The sequence below is a fragment of the Hemiscyllium ocellatum genome, chromosome 2 (genome assembly GCF_020745735.1).
Source record: "Hemiscyllium ocellatum isolate sHemOce1 chromosome 2, sHemOce1.pat.X.cur, whole genome shotgun sequence".
In the NCBI taxonomy this organism is placed as follows: Eukaryota; Metazoa; Chordata; class Chondrichthyes; order Orectolobiformes; family Hemiscylliidae; genus Hemiscyllium; species Hemiscyllium ocellatum.
In genome coordinates this window covers 12,704,016-12,729,653 of record NC_083402.1, presented here as the reverse complement: position 1 = coordinate 12,729,653, position 25,638 = coordinate 12,704,016, and the positions used below count along the sequence as shown (strand labels likewise).

Here is a 25,638-nt window from a genome sequence, read left to right as displayed (position 1 = left end):
AAATGAAGATTTTCACAGTATTTAGGTACATATGACAATAAAACCAAACAAAGCACTGACATGGACCAATTGGCTCTCAGTGTCTATTTCTATGCGGTCAAACAAAAGCAAAATACTGTTGATGCGGAAATCTGAAACAAAATGCTGGAGAAACTCTGTCAGCATCTGTGGAGAGAGAGAGAGAGAAAGAGAGAAAACCAGAGTGAATGTTTTGAGTCTGGTAGTGATTGGAACCTGATGGATCTTATTAACCACAAGATCCTTGACTGGGGTTGTTAACATGGGCCAACAACATAGGTGCGGGGGAAAATAAACATGACTGCTGTTTGGAAGTAATGTAGGGATTTATCAAGGAAAAATGAAAAATATATGATCAAAAGATTAAGTATATATATCTTGGCCTCTTAGGGAGAGATGGGCACAACGGGGTGTGGAGAGCTTCATTTCCCCCACCGATTCTATTTTGATTTAATCCCACACAGTCTGTCACCTGAGTCGGGAATTGAACCTGGGTCTCAGGCGCTGTGAGGCAGCAATGCTAACTGCTGTACCACCGTGCCGCCCATATGTATATGTTGTATATTGTAATTGTTGTATATTGTAATTGTTGATATGTGTTTGTTGTATATCGTAATTGTTGTATATTGTATTTGTTGTATATCGTAATTGTTGATTTGTATTTATTTTTGTGTAACTTTATATTTCTTTTTTATTCAAACAGGGAATTTAGAATCTCCTCAGTTCAGGGTCTGACTCCAAGCTTCTTGACAACAGCTACATTTGCGCTGTGCACAAGTATATAAAGGGTGACTTAATGACAGGATACCAATCTCTGTGCAGTTATTTCAGAGCCCAGTGTGAACCGATCAGAACTTAACTCTAATTCAGAAGAAGAATATTCGGACTGAATCCAAAACGTTCACTCTGTTCCTCTCACACTCTCACTCTCACACACACTCTCCTCTCTCCTTCTCTCACACACACTCTCCCTCTCCTTCTCTCACACACATCTCCCGCCTCTCTCTCACGCCTCTCTCTCACGCACACTCTCCTGCCTCTCTCTCACACACTCTCCTGCCTCTCTCTCACACACACACTCTCCTGCCTCTCTCTCACGCACACTCTCCTGCCTCTCTCTCACGCACACTCTCCTGCCTCTCACGCACACTCTCCTGCCTCTCTCTCACGCACACTCTCCTGCCTCTCTCTCACGCACACTCTCCTGCCTCTCTCTCACGCACACTCTCCTGCCTCTCTCTCTCACACACACTCTCCTGCCTCTCTCTCACGTACACTCCCATCTCTCCTGCTGAGTTTCTCCAGTATTCTCTGTGTCGTTTGCTTTTTTCAGCACTGAGCCTGCCAAATCTTCATCAAGGATGAGACAGTATTTACAGGTTACCTTGAGACCCCCACACGTCAGGCAGGCAGTGAAAAGTGCCCGGCCCGTTCCTGAGTAGGGGCTGTAAATCTCGCAGGGGTCCATGGTTCCTGCTCCTGACACCGAAACTCCAATGAGTGATGTTGCTTCACCTCCTGTGGCCTCTGGTGCCTGCCCCCGTAGCTTTAACTGGGTCCACTTTGGGGTGACATCAGCGGACAGTTCAGCACCTTCCAGGGCAGCAGAGAAGCTCTTGCACCTCTCTGCATCAGCCGTCTCCTGAGGTGCAGGGGCCTGGTCCTTGGTTGCAGGGGTGGGAGGTGCCTCCTTTGCCACAGCTGCCTGTAAGACACTCCTAGGTGTGTCGTAATGATGGCGAGCGGAGCTGGGAACCTGATACTCTGATCCAGGTGTCTCACAAGTGCACAGGGTCTGCTCAGCGGTCCAGGCCGACGGGAGGCTGAGCAAGGAGCCAAACTCGTCGCTCTGGCTCCCAGCATAGGAAGAGAAGCTTCCGGAATAGGAGGAGTGGCTGGCGGTGGCGATGCCGCTGTCGGAGGAACTCTGACGACCCACTTCCTGCAGCTTACGTGACCGAGGTGGCTTGGGAGGTGGCTTCGACCCCCGGGTGACCTCTGCGTAGAGTTTCTCCTCAGCTGCGCCCAGCCCCTTGGCCGCCGTGCCTAGAGATTGACCCTCTGGCAGGCCACTGACCGGCAGTTGCTCTGGCCACAGGGTCATCCGACTTCCCAGGCTGGCACTGTCCGACTGGCTGGTGTCGGAGGACTCAGTTGAGCTGGACAGACTGCGGTCATCTCCTGGGGCAGAAACAACAAAACAGAGATAAAAACATCCCCTGGAGGAGAAGCCATGTAACTACAATATGGACAATCCATTAGCACGCCAAGCCAGCCATGTCTGTCTCCATACTCGCTCATACACAGATGATCAGAGTCGAGAATAAGGCAGAGGACAATCCATGCAAGTACTGAGATAACTTATTGCCCATCACTAGTTAAGAGTCAACCAGATTGTCTGTGGGTCTGGAGTTACATATAGGCAAAAAGCGAGGACTGCAGATGCTGGAAATTAGAGCCAAGATCAGAGTGGTGCTGGAAATGCACAGCAGGTCATGACCGACATTTCGGGCAAAAGACCTTGGTCAGGAAGCTCGGTGAAGGGCTTTTGCCTGAAATGTCGATTTTACTGCTCCTCAGATGCTGCCTGACCTGCTGTGCTTTTCCAGCACCACTCTAACCTAGACTCTGGAGTTACATATAGGCCAGACCAGATGAGGATGGCAGATCTCCATCCCTAAAGGACATTAGTGAAGCGGATGGGTTTTTATAATTGACAGTGGTCACATGGTTACCATTAGACTCGCTTTTCATTTCATATTTTTACTGAATTTAAGCTGCCAACACATTGAGCCCATGATGAGGCTCAATCCCAGTTTCAATTAGTCTGGGAGTCCTATATTACGGCACTAATGGCATTACCACCAGCTCCCCAGGCTCTCCGTCTGTGTTACATATCATTGAGACATGGATTTAGCAGGGAACCCCGGATCGTACAGTGAGGAGGAACAGTTAAGCTCAGATAAGGCAGTGGATAATGGTAATATTGGATCAGATTCCCAATCTAATGTTCCAAGGACACAGGTTTAAATCCTACTGCGGCAAATGATGAAATTTGAATTCAATAGAAATCTGGAATAATTGTTTGTTTTAAAAAAAAACAAAAACAATCTGATTCATTGTTGTCCTTCAGGCAAGGAAATCTGCCATCCTTACCTGGTCTGGCCTCCAAGTGACTCCAAGCTCACAGCAATGTGGTTGATGCTGAACTGTCCCACTAGTGAGACACTCAGCATTTTTGGAATGGGCTATAAATGCTATGCTTGCCAGTCACATTCACATCCCATGAAAATAAAAGGAGAGAAGAAACTAATTTCTGTAAAATCTTTCACACTGTCAGGACGTTCCAGAACAGTTTACACCCAATTGCGTACCTTTATTTCAGAAAACCTAACCACTATTGTCAGGGCAAGTAACCCAGAAGGTTCGAGAAAGACAAGGGGAGAAAGCGACAAGTTAATCTGTTTTGAGGGAACAAATGCAACAAAATGGACAATGTCCAGGCTTGGACTGACAAGTGGCAAGTAACATTCATGCCACAAAAATGCCAGGCTATGACCATCACCAACAGTGATCACATGGTCACCATTAGACCAACAAGAGACAATCTAACCACCAACCTTGACATTCAATGGTGTTACCATCACTGAATCCCTCACTATTAGTATCCTGGGAGTTATCATTGATCAGAAACTCAACTTGACTCACCACATAAACACAGTAGCTACAGAGGCTAGGAGTACTGCAGCGAGTAACTCATCTCCTGACTCCCCAAAGCCTGTCCACCATTTACAAGGCATAAGTCAGAAATGTGATGAAAATACTCCCCGCTTGCTTGGGTGGGTGCAGCTCCTACAACACTCAAGAAGCTTGACACCATCCAGGACAAAGCAGCCGTGTGATTGGCACCACATCCACAAACACCCAGTAGCAGCAGTGTGTACTATGTACATGATGCCCTGCAGAGATTCACCAAAGATCCTCAGACAGCACCTTCCAAACTCACAACCAACTAGAACACAACCATCTTCAAGTTCCTCACCAAGCCACTCACCATTCTGATTTGGAAATATATTGCTATTCCTTCAGTGTCCCTGGGTCAAAATCCTGGAGCTCCCTCCCTCAGGGCAGGTGGACTGCAATGGTTCAAGAGGACAGTTCACCAACACCTTCTTAAAGGCAACTAGGGATGCACAATAAATGCTGACCCAACCAGTGATGCCCACATCCCACCAATGAATAAAGGGAAAAAAAAAATCACTCTTGGCCTCCTCTCTTTCGAATTGCACTTTGGGAACTTGCAGAGGGGAAGATGGGACTTTGGTTAAAAGTCTTGTCATAAGGGCAGCCTCTCAGACAATGCAGCATTTCCTCACCAGGAATCACAGCGGGTCAGGCAGCAGCCATAGAGAAAAAGCAAGCTAACTTTTCAAGTCTAGATGACTCTTCATAAAGTTATCTGGACTCGAAATGTTAGCTTGTTCTCTCTCCATGGATGCTGCCTGACATGCGGTGATTTCCAGCATTATTTTATTTTCAGTACAGATTCCAGCATCTGCAGTAATTTGCTGCTACTTCCTTAGTGGGTCTGTCCATCACAGAGTGCAATGTTTCAGCCTCAGGAATAAGGCATGGAAGTGACAATGTCTAATGCAGAGGAGAGCGTTCTAAGACAAGAATCTCAGGGTTGTTGACCCAGGCATGCAGGGGTGTGGGATAGCAGGAATTAAAAACTGAACCAAGATTTCAAAACATTTGCAACTTACCTCCACTGCTTTGTCGACTGGATTGTGACAAAAGACTCAAGCGTTTCTCTAACTCCAAAGCTTCATGACTGATCCTCTCCTCTGTATACGCTTGGCTCATACTGGGATCTACAATTCAATGGGAAGCAGTGAGAAGCTTTTCCACGAAGATGTTTTGATTCCTCATTGCAGATAGGCTTGCTTAACAGAGGATGTTGGCAGCCCCCAATACAGTGGCTCAGTGGTTAGCACTGCTGCCTCACAGCCCTAGGAACCTGGGTTCAATTCCAGCTTTGGGTGGCTGTGTGGAGTTTGCACGTCTCCCTGTGTCAGTGTGAGCTTCCTCTAGGAACTCTGGTTTCCACGCATAGTTCAAAGATGGGTGGACTAGCCATGCTATGAATTACCCCATAGTGTCTAGGGATGTACAGGATAGGTGGATTAGCTATGGGAAATGCAGGGTTATGGATATATTGGAGGGTCAGTGCAGGTAGTCACTACAGTGCAGACTCAATGATTTCTATTAACAGAGCCTCCAATATTTTGTCAAGCCTCAGGTAAGATAGTGAGACGGACTTCACATTGTCAAAGGTTGGACTGAAGGCATGGTCACCAATGGTTGGAGCGATCACAGTCAGGAGGTCTGAGGGGAAGCAGCAATGGAAGCATATTTCAAATATCTCAAACGATACTGGGATCAGCAGAGATTACAGAGACTGGGAGCGATGAGGGTCATGGAGGGATTTGAAAACAAGGTTAACAATTGTAAAATCAAGATGTCGCCTATTCCTGATGAAGGGCTTATGCTCGAAACATCGAATTCTCTATTCCTGAGATGCTGCCTGGCCTGCTGTGCTTTGACCAGCAACACATTTGCAGTTGTGATCTCCAGTATCTGCAGACCTCATTTTTTACTCACTGTATGTACTGCAGAGATTCTGGATGCTCTCGAGTTTACAAAAGCTGGAATGTGGGAGAGCAGCCAGGAATGGTTCATAATGGTCAGGGTCAGAGGTTTAAAATAAACGTCATGAATGAGGGCTCCAGCAGTAGGTGAGACAGAGCCTACAGTAAGGCAATGTTACAGAGATGGCAACACTGGCGTGGGTGATAGTGCCAAGGAGAGATTGGAAGCTCACTGTAGGATCAAGGTTGCAAACAGAGTGGCTTAATGCCAGCTTGTTGCCAGGGGGAGAGGGATAGAGTCAGTAACTAGGGAACGGAGGTTAGAGTGAGAGAACCCAGGCAGTGGTAGCTGTCCTAATGCCAACTCCTGGAAGCTCACCCACTGTCTTCAGCACAACTCCAAGGGCCTGGTTTTATTTAATTCCAAGGATTTGAAGGGATCGAATCCAACCCACAATGTCACACTCAGAACATCCCAGGATACATGATCTCCTTATGCGGAGATAAGGTGATGTGGAAAGATTCATTAATCAAGCATTTCTTCATTCAACAGAATATCCATGATGAAGGGCTTTTGCCCGAAATGTAGATTTTCCTGCTCCTCTGATGCTGCCTGACCTGCTGTGCTTTTCCAGTACCACTCTAATCTTGAATCTAATCTCCAGTATCTGCAGTACCCACTTTTGCCTAGGGAATGTCTATGCGTTTGGCCTCGATCTATCTGCACCTTCCAGTTATGTCCTGCTCCACAATTAAGCTACAACCAAGATCCATGCAGCAGCCACTTTGTTACCTGGCGGTTTGGATGTTTAGATTGCATTGATACAGGATGTTTTATCTAGCTGGATTGCTAACCTTCTGGGTCCCTTAAGGCTTCTAGTTGGTCCTTGATCATGAAGTAAGACTCTCTCCCTCCTGTAGTGCTGTAAACTCTCTATTTACACCACCACAATAAATGTAGCTCTCTAGCTCGGGCAGCATGGTGGCTTAGTGGTTAGCACTGCTGCCTCTCAGTGCCAGGGACCTGGGTTTGATACCAGCCTCGGGCGACCGTCTGTGTGGAGTTTGCACATTCTCCCTGTGTCTGTGTCAGTATACTCCCACAGTCCAAAGATGTGCCGGTCAGGTGAATTGGCCATGCTAAATTGCCCATAGTGTTAGGTGCATTAGAGGGAAATGGGTCCAGATGGGTTACTCTCGGGAGGGTCGGTATGGACTTGTTGGGCCAAAGGACCTGTTTCCACACCGTAGGGGAATTTGAATCTAATCTAATCTAACACGATGTCTGTCCTCAGCTATGTCTCACCAGAGCTCTCCTCAGCTCAGCTTCCCTCTCACTGATGTTACAGGCCCATCAGAATTACCATTAACATTTGCCATACAATGAACCATACCCTTCCTCCTCCCCCTTTACACTCCATGAGCTCTCCTCATGGAGGTCCATGAAGTAATCCAGAAGCCTCATGCTCCACTGTTTTCTTATCTTTCGCGTGGAGACACCCTTAGTCTTAGTGCTCCACCACCCAACACCTATGGTGCAGTCGATGTAGAAGAAGAAATAAAGACATGCACTAATTTAGCATCTTTCCCAGCTTCAAAAGTACTTGTCAAAGAATTACTTTTGAGGCAAATTTGTACTAAGGGAGGCTATGGTCTAATGGTGGTATTGCTGGACTATTAATCCAGGGACCTCGGTTCAAATCTCACCATGGAAGATGGTGAAATTTAAATTCAACAGAAACCTGGAATTAAGAGTCTAATGATGACAATGAATTGATTTTGGGGGGAAAAGTCACCCTCTGGTTCACTCATGTCCTTTACGGAATGAGATCTACTATCTTTATCTGGTCCGGCCTACATGTGATTCCAGACCCACAGCAATGTGGTTACTCCTTAACTGCCCTCTGGGCAATTAGTGATAGGCAATAAATGCTGGTCTAGCCAGCAATACCCACATCCCATGAGTATTTTTTTTTAAAAAACCCTGATTTTGGGCACAGGAAGCAGTGAGATAATGGCCTGTAAATGTAACCTCACTATTTAAGGAAGGGGGTGTGAGGTAGAGAATGACGGATCTATTTGACATCAGTTGCAGGGAAATGTTCAAATTACTGGATGAGAACAGAAAGGAAAAATTGTGAAAATTCAACCCTGATTTGACAAAAGGGAAAGTGTGAAGAGTGAAGTTATTCACTTTGGTATAAAAAATGAGACAGATTATTTCTGGGTGGGGAATGCATGTGTCCAAAGAGAGTTGGCTATCCTTATTCACAAGTCACTTAAAGTTAATATGCAAGAAATGATGAAGGCAAATAGTTCAGTTAGTTTTTGTTTCAAAGGGATTCAAGTACAGGAGTAAAGATGGACAGCGAAGAAGGTTACCTCAGAGTACAACACGATCTTGATCAGCTGGGCCAATGGGCTGAGGAGTGGCAGATGGAGATTAATTTAGAAAAATGTGAGGTACTGCAATTTTGGAAATTAGGGCAGGACTTATACACGTAATGGTCAGGCCCTGAAAAGCATTGCAGAACAAACAGACCTTGGAGTGCAAGTTCATAGTTCCTTGAAAGTGGAGGCTCAGGTAGATAGGTAATTGAAGAAGGCGGCTAGTACGGTTTCCTTTATTGGTCAGAGTATTGAGTACAGGAGTTGGGAGGTCATGTTGTTGCTGTACAGGACATTGGTTAGGCCACTTTTGGAATATTGCGTGCAATCCTGGTCTCTCTCCAATAGAAAGGCTGTTGTAAAACTTGAAAGAGTTCAGAAAAGGATGTTGCCAAGATTGGAGGGTTTGAGCTATAGGGAGAGGTCGAATGGGCTGGTGCTGTTTTCCCTGGATTGTCAGAGGCTGAGGGGTGACCTTATAGAAGTTTATCAAATCATGAGGGGCATGGATAGGGTAAATAGGCAAGGTAATTTCCCTGCATTGGGGGAGTCCAGAACTACAGGGTATAGGTTTAAGGTGAGAGGGGAAAGATTTAAAGGGGCAACTTTTTCATGCAGAGGGTGATGCGTATGGAATGAGCTGCCAGAGGAAGTGGTGGAGGCTGGTACAATTACAGGATTTAAAAGGCATTTGGATGGATATATGAATAGGAAGGGTTTAGAGGGATATGGGCTGGGTGTTGGCAAATGGGACTAGATTAGTTTGGAAGATCTGGTCGGCATGGACGAGTTGAACCGAAGGATCAGTTTTGGTGCTGTACATCTCTATGACTATGACTCTATGTCTTGTTGCAGTTGTATATAGCCTTGGGAAAAGCTCACCCGTATATTACATACAGTTTTGGTTCCCTTATCTGAATCAAGCTATACTTGCATAGAGGGGGAGCAATGGAGGTTTACCAGGTTCATCTCTGGGAAGGAGTGCATTGTCTTCTGAGAAGAGATTGAGGAATTTGTGTCAGTATTCCCATCAGCTTCGAAGACAAGGAGTGACTTCATTGAAATTTTTTTTTAAACTCCGAAAGGGCGTTATAGAGCAGATGTAGAGAAGCTGTTTCCCTCTGCTGGTGAGTGTAAAATCAGGGGATGTAATCTCAGGGTAAAAGGACAGGCCATTTAAGACTGAGATAAGGAGGAACTTCTTGACTCAGAAGATGGAAACTCTTCAGAATCATCTTCCCAGACGGTGGTGGAATCTTTGACCAGGTTCAAGACACTCTGGCATTCTAATACAGGAATTTACAGTATCATGGTATGGTGTGGAGAGAAGACAGTGAGGTAGACTATCAGCCATGGTCTAACTGCATGGTGGGCAGAAAGACCTACTCCTGTTCCTATGTTGAGCGATGTTGGTTGATGGGAAAGTATTTGACAGCACCCTAGGAAAACCCTCCCTAATCCTCTTTGCAGTAATGACTGGGAGGGAATCCTGAGGGTTCAGACAGGAGCACAGTATCCTCTGGCTGTGCAACATTCCCATACCACTGAGCTTGGACCAACGGTCTGGATAAAAGACTTAATGTTCTGGACTGGATTTCAGACCTGCAACCTTCTCACTCAGAGACTAGAGTGCCAAGTATACTCTTAAGAAAAGAAATGCATGGAGAGCTAGGCATAAATCTGAAGTCTAACTACATGAATGTTAAAAACACATGCAGGGGAGCACGGTGGCACAGTTCAGGCGGCACGGTAGCACAGTGGTTAGCACTGCTGCCTCACAGCACCAGAGACCTGTGTTCAATTCCCAACTCAGGTGACTGACTGTGTGGAGTTTGCACATTCTCCCCGTGTCTGTGTGGGTTTCCTCCGGGTACTCCTGTTTCCTCCCACAGTCCAAAGATGTGCGGGTCAGGTGAATTGGCCATGCTAAATTGCCCGTAGTGTTAGATAAGAGGTAAATGTAGGGGTGGGTTGCTCTTTGGCGGATCGGTGTGGACTTGTTGGGCCGAAGGGCCTGTTTCCACACTGTAAGTAATCTAATCTAAGCATATGGAATAGACTGACTGGCATTAGGTAACAGAGTTTATGAAAGACAGTCTTTTGATAATATTAAATTAGATTAGAGCCTATTATATTTCTGAATACCATTTGTTGCGATATTTTATTTTGGACAGTTGCTTTCTCCTTGATCAGTCTGTCTTGAAACCAAACTCATGGATGTGGGCATAAAAGCACACAGCTATTCCACCACAAGGCGAACCACAGTATAGCTGAGCCTGACCTCACTCGTAGTCTGCATACACACACAGATACACACACAGGCACACACACACACTCAAACCAACATAATTAATGCAGTCTACACACTACAGCTGGGAAAGGCAAAGTAGCAAAAGGGAAAATAAATAAAACTTCGATCAGGAGGAGGAACGTGCAGAGACTTAGGAATAAGGAAGGGGAGGGACAGTACTCAAATGTTCCTTGGGAAGGCCAATACAGATTAAATGGCTTTCTTCTGTGATGTAACAATTCTCTGATTCACTTTTGCTTCATTTAAATTTCAGGGTGGAAACCAGGAATAAGTAAACACAATAAATACTCATTTGTATAATGAGCTTAACTCCCTTACACAAACACAAAGTGGTTATGACACACCAGGAGACTGTTCAGCCCATCGTACCTGCACTAGCTCTCTGAGTGCATATGTAATGCACCTTTATTCCACATATAGGACATCACGGTGGTACAGTGGTTAGCACTGCTGCCTCACAGCGCCAGAGACCCGGCTTCAATTCCCGCCTCAGGCAACTGTCTGTGTGGAGTTTGCACATTCTCCCCGTGTCTGCGTGGGTTTCCTCCAGGTGCTCCGGTTTCCTCCCACCATCCAAAAATGTGCGGGTCAGGTGAATTGGCCATGCTAAATTGCCCGTAGTGTTAGGTGAAAGGGTAAATGTAGGGGAATGGATCTGGGTGGGTTGTGCTTCGGCGGGTCGGTGTGGACTTGTTGGGCTGAAGGGCCTGTTTCCACACTGTAACTAATCTAATCTAATCTCTGGCTGGGTTGACATTAATTGTCCGTCACTAATTGTCCCTGAGAAGGTGGTGGTGAGCTGCCTTGTGAGCTGCTTCAGGCCTATGGAGTGTAGGGACACCCACAATCTATTAGCAAGGGAATTCCAGGATTGTGACCCAACGACACTGTCATCTCCCTGCCTTCTCCCTGTGACCTTACACAATCTTCTTTTCCAGAGAGTAATTCAGTTCCATTTAAATGCCTCATCAAACCTGCATCCACCACAATCAAAGTACAGACCTTAACCACTGGCCACATGTAGGTTTCTCCTCCTGTTACTATTGCTTATTTTACTAATTACTTCAAATCTGTGTCCCCACCTTCCCAAAGCTTCAATATAGATACAAAGGTAAAAATACCAAATAATCAAAATTTCATAGCCCATCTTTTTCTCCTGACAAACCCATGACCACTTCCATCTAGAAGGACAATGGCAGCAGATACATGGGAACACGACCATCTGCAAGTTCCCTCCCAAGCCACTCACCATCCTGACTTGGAAATATATCGCCATTCCTTCAGTGTCGCTGAGTCAAACTCCTTGAATTCCCTCCCGAGGGCATTGTGGGTCCCTTTGTACCTCAACATTTCCTAATTTATCACCACAGAATCATGCACCTGAACCCCTAGGTCACTCTGTTCCACAATACTACACAAAGCTCCATCATTAATTGTATAAGCCTTGTTTGTTGTACCCAAATGCAAAAACCCGTATTCAGCCCATTGACCTATTTGATCAAGGTCCCTTTGTAGTCCCAGAAAACCTTCTTTACCTTAGACAATTAGGGATGGACAAGAGTTAGGTTCACTGGTCATGGAGAAACCTGAAGTAAGTGAAGTGACGATTATTCCTCATCATTACTGTCTCCTAAATCAAGATTCTGAATTAAAATGATATAGAATTATTTCCACAAATGCAGAATATATGGTACAGCCATTGCTGTTTATCCTAATAAAGTGTATAACTTCAGCTCACTACTGCCTTCTCCAGGTCAACTAGAGTTGGACAATAAATGCTGGACCAGTCAATCATCCCACTCTTTCTCTGAGAGATTGAGACTATAGTGACTATCTTTCCCGTGACTATCTTTCACTCAAATCCTATCATGATAAAGGCTAACAAGTCCCTCATCACTTCCACACCACCCCGTCTCCTTCTGCTCCACCTTTCTCCAAATCTCCACTTCCACTGCCTCTTATTACCATCCCTTTACCCCTTCCCTCTCCTCTCCGTCTCTGCTCAATATCCTTCCATCCACACCGCTCCCAACTCTGCGTTTTACACATCGAGTTTATGGTGTACTGCCTCGCCTTCTTGTTACTCTGTACTTGCTTTACTAACCTGGCAGGATGGGCCGCAACCCAAAAGGCCCTTTGGTTGGTGAGATCCCTCGGACGATGCAGTCGAAGAGGAAGCTGATCCTTTCACCCTCAGCACAGGACAGACAGAAGACACCAGCCCCTGGTGAGAGAAAAACAGGGAAGGCCGCTTGTTCACTCTCTCACATACATGGGAGGATACTTGACAGCACATTATAGGATGGGAGGGTGAATCTCTTTGGGGTTTAAGTTGTATTTCTCCCTAAAGGAAAGTCAACAAAACCAAAGGAAATTCACTCAGCTAGTCCTAGTCATAATCATCGAGTCATCCAGCACAAAAACAGACTCCTCAGTCCAAGCCAAACATAATTCCAAACTAAACTCATCCCACCTACCTGCCCCAGCCTGTTTCCCTCCAAATATTTCCTATTCATGTATTTGTCCAAATGTCTTTTAAAAGTTTTAATTGTGCCCACATCCTCAGAATTATGCTTCTGAACCTCCAGGTCCCTCTGTTCTACAACACTACCCAAAGCTCCACCATTGATTCTAACAGCCTTGTTTGCTTTACAGAAATACAATACCTCGTATTTATCCAGACTGAAATCCATCTGCCATTTTTCAGCTATTTGATCAAGATCCCTTTGTAATCTTAGAAAACCTCCTTCACCTTATATTAAAAAGAGTTAGGTCCACAAGTCATGGAGAAATCTGAAGCAAGTGAAGTGATGGTTCTTCCTCGTTAATACTGTCTCCTAAATCAAGATTCTGAATTAAAATGATGTAGAATTATTTCCACAATTGCGAAATATATGGTACAGCCATTGCTGTGAATCTGCCTTCATGCTGTTAGCCCTAAACTTAATCCACTATCTATCTAAAAGTTAAAGAAACATACTACCCCAGGAAGACAGTGGAAGCCATTGACCAGCCAGTCAGTAGTGAGTTTGAGATTTAAGTATATACAGTAATCCAGGCTGACTGTACAGTGTAGCACTGAGGGGAGTGCCCCACTGTTCTTCAGGTGGGCTGTTAAACCAGGGGCTCAGTCTGCCCCCTCTCCAGCTGTTATAAAAAATCCCACGGTCACTACTTTGAAAAAAAAGACAATCAGAGTTGCCCAGTGTCCTGGAGCAATATTCATTTCCTCCATTACCCACACTAAGACAACATTGGGACATTATCATGTTGCAGCTTGTGGACCCTCACTGTTTGCAAACAGCTTTCTACATCTCCCTCCACATTTCCGAATGTACTTCACTTTGGGTCACACAGAGATGTGTTATTATTTGATCTGCCTTGATTGTGCTAAAGTTTGTAACAATCAGTCCTCATGGTTTAGGCTGCCATTGTCATGTTGATGATTCTCCTCTAAACAATCACTCATTAGGGATTGATCAACACCATGAGCCTGTTTTTTTAAAACAGTGAAACACATTCAAAGTTATGAAGCAGGCATTACAGCAATCGACAGATTTCTGTATGTGCAGATTGTAATCCAAGCAGACTGACTGTCAGGCAGAGTCACAGCATTGTATACATACAGCACATGGAGTCCTTAAAGGTGAACTCTCTAAGGTAAACAGCCATGAGGTAGGGACCCAGGCTTCTACCTGGCACTGACGGAGAGCTCCGTCAGACTGTACTGTCTTTAATAGTCCCACAGCATCCATGTCTGTGCCTTATCTAAGAGCGACTGTTGTCTGACGTTTTGGAGGTTCCAACAAACTCTTGACTTACGTTACATGAACATTATATATCAGGTTTCAGCTGGATGGGGGGTGGTGCTGCTTGTGGGTTCTGGGATGTTCCTCACAGTCCCAGTCATCATCAGGCAGGATTCAGGTGTGTGTACACGCAGTGGCGCTAATGTAATGCAGTATCATTAGCAGTACTGGGGACAGAGGATTGCTGGCAAGGTCTGACCACTGACATCAGCGTTTCACCATTAGGGCATGAACTTACACATTCCCATTGTACGGAAACGGTGCTATTTAATCTTTTAAATTCATTCATGCAGACGTGGATGTCACGTTTATTGCCCATTCCTAATTGTCCAGAGGGCAGTTAAGAATCAATGAAATTGTTGTGGGTTTGTAGACCAGACCAGGGAAGGACAATAGGTGTTCCTCCTTATAGGACTTAATAAAGCTGATTTTTTTTCCAACAACAAGATTGGTTAGATTTATATTAAATTCCAAATTCACCCACTGTGGTCGGATTCAAAGCCTGGCCCCAGAGCATGAATAATGGGTTCAGGATTACTAATCCAGTGACACTACCATTTACACCACACAGCCTGTGTATCTTGATGCTGAAAAGCCCAGGAAGCATTGCACTTGACCACCAGCTCCCTGCAAGGCTTGCTTTTTAATAGAGGGGACTTAGTCAGCTCCATCGGCCGCTCCCCAGGGGAGGGAAGGAAGAGACAGGTGGAGGGGCTCTACGTACTCAACATGTCAGCAAGTGCACAGAATGGTTCCCAGTCGAATATTTCAAACCACCCCGCCCCACTCCTGACTCTCCCATTTTCCTAGAAAACAGATTGAAAGCACTCAGCAGGACACGTGTTCAGGTTACAAGAGCAGCGTGGCCTCCCGTGCTAGAGCGACTACAACCCTGGTCACTGAGCCAGCTTTTGGCATGTGGAGAATGCATCCCAACGATGCCAAGCAGCTGTTTATCGGCTGGGAGTCGAAGCCTGTGGAGACAGGGGGAGGGGGACTGGTGCAGCTCAGTCATAAATATAGTCCTATCATTAATAGCCGTTTGTCTCAGCAGCAGCATGAGCTTTGAAATAATTTCAGTTTTTCTCTGCAGTTCAACCATGAGCAAGGTCAGTGGTGAACTGGATTAATCCTGAACATGACCATAAGAGGTAGAAACAGGAGTAGGCCATTCAGCCCCTCACACCTGCTCTGCCATTCAATAAGAACACAGCTGACCCGACACTCCTCACGTCCACATTCCTGCTCTTCTCCCCTTGAATACCTAACTAGGCCCATGGTACTGTGAGCTGCCCTCTGATTCCCTCATGTTCCTTCACCTTCGCTACATCCTCACTGTGATCCACAAGATACACAGTACGGATACAGGCCATTCAGCCCAGCCAGTTCCATTCTGGTATTGACGTTCTCCTTAAGCTCCCTCCTGTTATTGTCCAGCTTACATTAACCAAAAGTTTATTTCATTTCTTCTCAAATATATCTCTACTATTGCTCTGCTTGACAGTAACCTCCACGTTCTAACTGCTCTTTAGTTGAAGAATTTTCTTTTGAATTCCTGATTGAAGTTCCTGCCAATATATTGATGCCCCGTGTGTTATAGTCTTCCTCAAGAAGTGGTGACATTCTTATAGTGGCAAAGCTTTTTAATCACTAATAATATTTCTATTTGGTCACCTGCCCAACCCTCTTTCTACTAGAGAAAAGAAATCCAACGTGCAAATCCCTTCCTGATATTGATACCCACACAGATCTGGTTTCCATTTTGTCAATCTTCCCTGCACCCCCTCCAGCGCTCCTGTATCCCAGAACAGCAACAGTGCTCAAAGTCTCCTCGAATCAAGGTCTGATACAGATCTAGTGACTCGCACACTTAAGACAGAGATGAGAAGGAACTCCTACTCTTGAAGGGCTGCGAATCTGCAGAATTCTTTACTGCGAAGAGATGTTGAGACTGGGTCATTAACTATACTCTCAAAGGTTGAGATGGATTTTTGATTGGAAAGGGAATCAAGGGTTCTGGGGGAAACAGCAGGAAAGTGGTTTTGAGAATCATCAGATAGCAGAGTAGAATTGATGGGCTGAATGGCCATACTTCCTACTCCTATGTCTCATGGTCTTAATTTTTCTATCTGACAAAAATAAAGTTATCTAACAGACTCCCAGGGAGACAGCAGAAGCTTTGATATGTCATGGTTTTTGATTCGAAAGCATGTTGTATGTATTTATTTCTAAATGGAACTTTTTTGCAAAACAGTATTAAGAATTTCCAAGGTCCATGTTTATCTACTGATGAGGCAGTCACCTCTATAGATTATGCTGGGAGAGACGAAATGCAGATTGGATGACCACTTTGCAGAACATCTCAGTTCAGACTGCACGTGTGAACCCAGGCTCCCAGTCAGTCCCATTCTCACCCTGATCTCTGCCTGGCACCGTTACAATGAAGAATCAAAAACTGTGATGCTGGAAAAGCACAGCAGGTCAGGCAGCATCCGAGGAGCAGGAGAGATGATATTTCGGGCATAAGCCCCTCATCAGGAATGTGAGTGTTGTTGTGGGGGGTGGAGTGGTGTGGGAGAAGGGGGCTGAGAGATATGTAGGAGGGAGATGTGTATGCCCAAAACATCGCTTCTCCTCCTCCTCAGATGCTGCCTGAACTGTTGCGCTTTTCCAGCACCACCCTTTTTGATTCTGACTCTCCAGCATCTGCAGTCCTCACTTTCTCCACTGTTACAATGAAGATCAATGTCAACTCGAGAAACTCCATCTCAGCAACTCAACACTTCACAACCTGTGAATCTCTACAGCGATGTTCAGAACGTTGCATTTTCTGTCGGATGCCATCTGTAACTGATGCCATCTCTTTTGTCCACCTCTGCCTTACATTTGCTCATGCATTCTGCATTCCATCTTTCCCCATCCTGCACTAGCTTAAGAATTGTTGGTCTGATGTCTCCCAGCTCCAATGATTAGCCATTGGTCCTGAACCTTTGGGAAGAGCCTTGCTGTGACATCAGGGGTCTTGCCGGCCAGATCTCCACCCCATCTCTTCTGGGGAACCTTGTGTCAAAGCACACTCCAGTCAGGCAATAACAAGGCCACCTGTGGGTCCTTCAGCTGGAGTCTAAGGCCATGGTTACTGCTGGATTTCCAGAGGCCTAACTTCACAGAGAATCTAGACTAGAGGTGAGTAGTGCAGGAGGGGGTATTCTCACAAGGAGAGGGAGCACAAATGGTTGGGGAAAGGGCAGGCAGTGTGTGTCTCTCATCAAGCCCTGTGCCTACCCAATATCCAGAATATTAATCAGACACCAAATGCTTTGGATTATGGGAGAGATAGACAGACAGATAGACACAGAGAGATAGATACAAAGAGAGAGGCAGACAAACACAGAGACAGAGAGAGATAGATACAGAAAGAGATACAGGGAGACAGGGAGAGAGAGAGACAGACAAAGAGACAGAGGAAGAGAGGGAAAGAGATCCAGAAATAGAGAGGGAGAGAGACTGATAGACACAGAGAGATAGATACAGAGAGAGACAAAGACAGAGAGAGACAATCAGAGAAAGAGAGAGTCAAGATTAGAGTGGTGCTGGAAACGCACAGCAGGTCAGGCAGCATCTGAGGAGCAGGAAAATCAACATTTCGGGCAAAAGCCCTTCATCAGAGAAAGAGAGAAACAGACAGACTGTTGATAACACAGCTATAAATGATCCAATAACTAAAACAACAGGGCATAGCTCTGTCATCCTTTGCAATCAGGCAAAACTAAACCATTGACAAGGACTGTTCGTTAATGCTCCACACTCTTATGGATAGGCTTTAATTTCACGGTCAGTCTCTGTCACAGAGGTCAACAGGTTGAAGAAGGACTTTACAAATTATAACAGACAGGCATGACAATGACAGCCTGAGGTGTTTAATCCTCAGTCTCTAAGATTAAGTTACTTCAGAAGAGCACCCTCTTCAACTGGATTAGGTCGAAATGGTACTCTTGTTGCGTTTATTGAGACACTGACACTTAATATGCCCTCCAAGACTTTAGCACATTGAAGGAAATGGGAAAGTCTAGACGGGGATTGGCTTTAATCTCTCTGGATGGCAGCATTCTCTCACACAATGTATGGTACCAATCCAAGACCTGTGTGAATATGCTTCAACCTGCTCATAACCAGCAAAGATGTTTTCTCACCCCAGGCACAGGAAGATAGAAAATAGGAGCAGGTTGGAGGCCATTCAGCCCCTGAACCTACATCACTCTACTTCCATGTAATTTCCCCACACTATCCCCATATGCCTTAATATCTAGAAATATATTGATCTCTGTCTTGCGTATACTCAATGGGTGCATCTCCACAGCCCTCTGGGGTAGAGAATTCCACGACTCACTCCCTTTGGGGTGAAGTAATTATCTTTATTTTTGGTCCTACCTCTTACTCCGAGACTGTCATGTATCCTCCATTGAGGCCCTTAATGGTTTAGTATGTTGAAATGAGACCACCTCTCAGTTTTCTAAACTAAAGTACATAGGCCCTGGCTCCTCACCGTCTCCTCATGGGTTAACCCCTCAGGGGGCAACGCTTGGGACTGATGGACTGGACCGACGCCACTGGGAACATCACAACAAAAGGTGCCCCCCTCACCCTCCACCAAGAGATAGCATGTAAAAAGATGCAGATACTTACAAAGACCACACCGCGAGCCCCCTTCAAAGACAAAGCCATTGGGAATAGCTCCATAGCGCCTCATGTCAGACAGCTTCCACTGGCCAATGATGGTGGGTGGAACGTCACGCACCAGCACAAAGATATTGTTACAAAAATGGAGTGTTGCGGGTCCACTTTCCAGTTTGGTACCAGGGAGCACGGAAACGTGGAACCTGTGAACTGAGAACGCAAGACACCATCGTGGTTACCATCACAGAATCGATAAACATCTTGAAAAGCTAGTTGTCACCATCTGGACACTTCTTCTCCCAAAGAAAAGTACAGCACGGGAACAGGCCCTTCGGCCCACTAGGCCTGTGCCAGCACATGGTGTATTTCTAAACCGAAACCCTTTTGCTTCTACATGGTCCTTATCCTCCAATTTACATTTGACCTTTTGTTTTAATAAATAATGAATTCTGGGAGTTGAGCTGGGATCTTGAACAACTGTGGTTCATAGAGTTGGGGTAGATACACACAGCGTGTTGCTCAGGAAGTGGCTCCAGGATTTTGGCCCAGTTGTGCAAGGGGGTTGATGGTTGATAAGTATCAGCCTTTATTTATCATGACAACGGTGTACAAGATAAGGCTTCACGAGGCCATTCTACCTTCCAGTCATGCTGTAGTCTTGTGGTCATATGGTCTTACATCACTTCTGATGAGGAAGGCTATTTACCTATTAATAATAAATCTTTTACATCACAAAAAAAACTTCCGCAAAAATGCCAAGGATTGGCACTCATTTTCCACAAGACAGCATGCCACACTTTCAGACATTTCTGCTTCTCATCTTGTGCATCCTCCATTTCCTCCATCCCACCTTTCAGCAGCTACACCTTCAGCCATCGTGTGCAACTCACTCTGAGTTTCTGTCTCCTGGAAAAAAAGAACCCTCAGTCTCTCTTTGCTCTGTTGATCCTAGCATGAAATCTACAGGAGGACCTCTGGGATGGGGATGGAGAGATCTATTTTTGCCAGGCAGTACAGCCAAGACTGTGGGGGCAGCTTTCTTGCCTGGAACTTCCAGCTCCATTGCCCGCCTACTCAGCCTTCACCCCTCGAGGTCACATGGAGACTAGCGTTGGTACCCTTCTCCAGGAATGGGCCAACACTAAGCAAGTCCCTAGAATCTTATTCATGCTCTCACTCCCCCCAGCCCCTCACTCACCACCTAGAGTGGGGTAGGAAGGACATTATTGGCAAAATTCCCCCACCTTGCCTCAACTTTTAACACCATGTGCTCTTTGCAGTTCTGGATGTACAGGAAATGACATCACCAACCCAAGGAAACCTAAACACAAAAGTAAAAAGTGAGCCATACCACCAGTGCTTCACCAGAGGCTCACTGATGATGTTACCTAGTATGGTGACGAAATGTCCGAAAATGAACCTTCCAGCTCAGTGAGCAAACCTACAGCCAGAACCTCAACCTGAGCTACAAATCTTCTCAAAACTCGCTCTTTGCAGTGCTTATGGCTGGGTATCCCAGCAACAAACCCATCTGCAACACATCTTTTCAGGCATTCAGCAACAAAAACAAAAAAAAAATCAACAGATTTCTGGTGGGATGAAGAATCAGAAGTTATGGACCAATGTTCACTGTCCAACAGCTACAGGTCTTAAACTGGTTCTTGTAATAATACAACATCCTTAATTTTATATTTAACTTTGATCCTGAAATTGTGTCAGGATAGGCGTTACACTAACATAGAAACATCGAAAATAGGAGCAGGAGTATGCCATTTGGCCCATTGAGTCTCTTCCACCATTCGGTACAATCATGACTGATCCTTAAACTCAGTCCCCTATTCCCAGTTCTCCTCATTCCCTTTCAATCCCTTTACCCCTATAAACTATACTGACCTCCTTCTTGAAAACATTCAATGTTTTAGCCTCAAATGCTTCCTGTGGCAGAGAATTCTACAGATTCGCCACGCTCAAAGTGAAGAAATCTGTACTCATTTCAATCCTAAACGGCTGACCTTATATCCTTAGACTGGGAGTAATGCTAATGACATGGTTATAAGTTAAACTTAGACTCGTAGTCAAGCTTCCCAGGTTTGATATTTGGTGACCAAGTATCCAAAATGGAGTAAAATGTACTGAATGACAGCGAAGGCTCAAGGGGCCATCATGGCTGCCTGCTGAACTGTTCACTAACTGTCGATGTCCCTGGAACAAGTGATGGGTCTGTCACAGAGGATCAACTCAGCTCCAAACACTGATTATCAGTGATACAATCCTGGAGTCAACTGTGCACCAAAAGCAGTGAGTCCAAGCAAATCAAAGAGTGGCACCTGTTATTTAACTGAAAAAGAACAGTTTCTGTCTGTTGTATCTCTGGGTATCCATGTTGTTCCAGAAGTTGTTGGCTGGAACCATTCCTATGTACAGTGACAAATGGGTACCTGGAAATCTCCTTTACAAAGACAGGGTGGGGTGGCACGGTAGCGCAGTGGTTAGCACTGCTGCCTCACAGCACCAGGGACCTAGGTTCGATTCTAGCCTCGGGCAACTGTGTGGAATTTGCACATTCTCCCCATATTAGATTAGATTAGATTAGATTACCTACAGTGTGGAAACAGGCCCTTCGGCCCAACAAGTCCACACCGACCCGCCGAAGCGCAACCCACCCAGACCCATTCCCCCACATTTATCCCTTCAACTAACACTACGGGCAATTTAGCGTGGCCAATTCACCTGACCCGCACATCTTTGGACTGGTGGGAGGAAACCGGAGCACCCGGAGGAAACCCACGCAGACACGGGGAGAAACGTGATATCTGCATAGCTTTCCTCTGGGTACTCCAGTTTCCTCCCATGGTCACAATGATGTGCAGGTCAAGTGGATTGGCAATGCTAAATTACCCATAGTGTCAAGTGCATTAGTTAGAGGGGAATGGGTAGGTCACTCTCCGGAGGGTCGGTGTAGACTGGTTGGGCCAAATGGCCTATTTCAATAATGTCGAGAATCTAATCTAACCAAAGATGGCCATGGGTGTGTGCACAGAGAACCCATGACACAGCTGTGTGTCAGTTACTAGGATGGGTTGGCACCCCCAGCTGGGTCAAAAACACTAACAAACAGAAACCCGTTTTGGACATATGCATCAGGTTATCTGTTGAAAGAGAAATAGCATAAACAAAGCCCAAAACACTGCTTTATGCAAAATCATTCTGAAAACTACAATCAAACTTCTTGAGTGTTGCCTGGATGGGTGCAACTCCAACATTCAAGAAGCTCGACACCATCAAACACATCGCAGACTGCTTAAATGGCACCACATTCACTATACACCCTCAGTGATTGCACTGTCTACCATCTACAAGGTGCACTGCAGATGTTTCCCAAGGTTCCTTAGACAGCACCTTCCCAAACCCATGACAACTTCCATCTAGAAGGACAGTGCAGCAGATACATGGAAACACCACCACTTGCAAGTTCCCCTCCAAGTCACTCATCATCCTGACTTGAAAATATACTGTATTGGCATTCCTTCAGTGTCACTGGGTCAAAATCCTGGAATTCTCTCTCTAACAGCTATTTAGCTGTACTACACTCTCAATCAGAGTGCTTCAACAGGAAGCCCTTCAGGATGGGGAATAAATGCTGGCCCAGCAACAAAGCCCATACCTCACGAGTGAATAAAACAATATTGTTTTCGACTCATGTGCTGTTATGAGTTATGGGTCTACATGTGGAATTCTGCCAATTTCTAAGTTACTCATTCAGTCCAATATCTTTCACTGTATCATTGACTCTCCTCCAAGGAAAAACTCTCAAGAACGGATTGTCTAAGTCTTTCGTTCTAGAAGAGCAATACAATGCAAATAGCTTGAAGTGATTTCTTCTGTAAGCATTCATGGATTGAGGGTATCGCTGGCTAGGCCATCCCTAATTGCCCAGAGGGTAAGAGTCAACCATATGGCTGTTTTGTCTGGAGTCACATGCAGGCCACACGAGATAAGGAGGTAATTTCCTTCCCTAAAGGATATTAGTGAACCAGATGGGTTTTTTCCCCCTGACAATCACCAATGGATTAATAGTAATTATTTAGACTCTTAATTCCAGATTTTATTTAGTAGTTGAACTCAAATTCCACCATCTGCAGGATTCAAACCTGCATCCCCAGAACATTACCTGGGTCTCGAGATTAACAGTCCAGTGGTAATGCCATTAGGCCATTGCTCCCCCATGAGACACCAGAGTGATTTTCAACAACAAGCCTCAAAGTTTGGAGAGGGGAATAAAATCATTTGTAGTCCGACACAGTAGAAATTATTACTTGTACACTCCATAACCACATGGTTAGCATCAGATAAGATCTCTGGCATTACGGCCTGGCTTTAATCCAATGGGAAGCCAACAACACTCATGAACCTGTCTCCACCCAGTCCCGTGAACACATCAGCATCTTTGTGGCAGACCATTCCATTGCTTGGCAATCACACAAAACTGCAACACTACTGTTGCACTGATGTATAATCATTGTGCCACCTAATGGGAGGGGGAAGGTGAGGGGGGGGGGCTTCAATTTAGAATTAGGCCAAGGCCATCAAGGGTTACAGAAACAAAATGAATGGATGGAGTTTAGATACAGATCAGTCAGGATCTGACACGATAGTATGAACGCTGATTGTTCTGGGAAAGGGTGGATTGTGTTTCATGCCATGTTCCTTGAAGAATAAAGTGGGCTTGGGAGTATTTCACACTGTGGTTGACTTGGGGAGAAACAGCTGAGAAGCAAAAGGTAAACAAAAAGCCAGTTACTGTTGGAGCGGATTCTCCTAATGCTATCGTGCTGGTTCAGCCTGTTCAAACACCTGGGAATTGATGAACAATCCAGGTTCTCTCCAGGTGAAAATGGTTTGAATTTGTCACTTTTAAAATGGGCCCTGGCATAGAAACAGAACTCTGAGAATACAGAAGAAACTGTGTTGCTTCATGTGTTGTACAACTGAACAGAGAACATTGACAGGAAGGGTGAGGAATTATGGGTTGATTAATACCAATTACTGATGTTGAATTTAAAGGAGCAGTGAAAAGCATATTCTGAAGACACAGGACCATCAGGACAATGATGACCCACACGTGAGAAAGGGTTTGTTGTGAAAGGTATTCTTTCCGCGTGAAGGGACTGAGGGCATTATTGCTATGTTTACAGATGATACAAAGATAGGTTGAGGAACAGGTAATACTGAACAAGCAGGCAGGCTGCAGAAGGATTTGGACAGGTTAGGAGAGTGGGCAAACAAATGGCAGATGGAGTACAATGTGGGAAAGTGTGAGGCTATGTACTTTAGTCAGACGCATCAAGCCATGAAGAACTTTCTAAACGGGGAAAGGCTTCAGAAATCTGAAGTGCAAAGGGACTTGGGAGTCCCAGTTCAGGATTCTCTTAATGTTAACATGTTGGTTCAGTTGGTAGTTAGGAGGTCAAATGCAATGTGAGCATTAATTTTGAGAGGGCAAGAACACAAGAGCAGAGATGTACCGCTGAGGAGGTATAAGGCTATGGTCAGACTGCATTTGGAATGTTGTGTGTAGTTTTGGGCCCTGTATCTGCCCCTGGAGGGTATTCAAAGAAGGTTTATGGGAATAGTACTGGGAATGAAGGGCTTGTCCATATGAGCAGTCCATATGAGGACTCTGAGGCTGTATTCAACAGAGGTTAGAAGGATGAGTGGGGAATCTGATTGAAACTTACAGGATCCTGAGAGGTCTAGATAGAGTGGACGTGGAGAAGATGTTTCCACTAGTGGGAAAGACAAGGACCTAAGCACACAGCCTCAGGGTAAAGGGCTGACCCTTAAGAACTGAGATAAGAAGGGATTTTTTTCAGCCAGAGGGTGGTGAAGCTGTGGAACATTGCCGCAGAGGGCTGTGGAGGCCAAGTCATTGAGTGTCTTCAAGACTGAGACAAAAAGGTTCTTGGTTGGTAGGAGGATCCAGGGTTAGGGGAAGAAGGGAGGCAAATAAGGTTGAGAAAAATATCAGCCATGCTCAAATGGTAGAGCAGACTAATTCTGTTCCTATGCTATCACATCTGGATGGTCCAGTTCTGATTGTAAGGTTCCACCCTCCCATCCTAGACTCACCACGCACCCCTCTTTCCCCCCAAGTAGTTGTTTCTTTCTTTCTATGCTGTCAGATCCATTCAACTCCTGCAACACCTCAGTCTGATCTGCAAAGGGTTGTGATTACCTTCACCAAGGCTGTAGCGAGTCCTCATGTCCCACACATACATGGTTTCCTTGTTCTCAAACGCCAAGAGCACAGTTTGTCCCAGACAGATGATTGCGAGGATGTGATTCACACCCTCCAATGACAGGCCAGGATCCAAGCCACATATATCCTCCAGAGTCACGCTGTTTCTCTCCTTGTGTCCTTTACTCTTTTCTGACTTGTCTTTAAACACCAGCATCAGCAAACAATCTGTGGAAATAATGACAATTTTTTAAAAACTCAGTCAAATGCTCTTACGACACAGCTCAACACACAGATAAAAGAAATTCAAGGGAAAAACTCTGCCATTTATAAAGCTGCCTGCCTTAACATTTGCGTCAAAATTAGAGTGGTGCTGGAAAAGCACAGCAGGTCAGGCAGCATCCGAGGAGCAGGAAAATCGGTGTTTTGGGCAAAAGCCCACTTTCGCTTGCCTGAACATTGGGCCATCCCCTGGTGCTGCACAGACAGGTCAGTCACATCCCAGAAAACCACACTCATCGATGATAGCTCTCCCTCACTTCCTAA

General features: G+C 45.4%; 1 protein-coding gene across 1 annotated transcript in view; it reads right to left on the bottom strand.

Annotated features, from left to right (window-relative positions):
* dok7b (docking protein 7b) overlaps positions 1–25,321 on the bottom strand; it is an 89,134-nt gene extending 63,813 nt beyond the window's left edge. Inside the window, exons 1-5 of the mRNA XM_060847322.1 lie at positions 25,090–25,321; positions 18,864–19,064; positions 12,473–12,592; positions 4,785–4,892; positions 1,403–2,199 (exon numbers count right to left, since the gene is read on the bottom strand). Coding sequence (XP_060703305.1) covers positions 1,403–2,199; positions 4,785–4,892; positions 12,473–12,592; positions 18,864–19,064; positions 25,090–25,309 — 1,446 coding nt within the window. The 5' untranslated portion in view covers positions 25,310–25,321. The remainder of the gene's footprint in view (positions 1–1,402; positions 2,200–4,784; positions 4,893–12,472; positions 12,593–18,863; positions 19,065–25,089) is intronic.
* Positions 25,322–25,638: the final 317 nt, after the last annotated feature.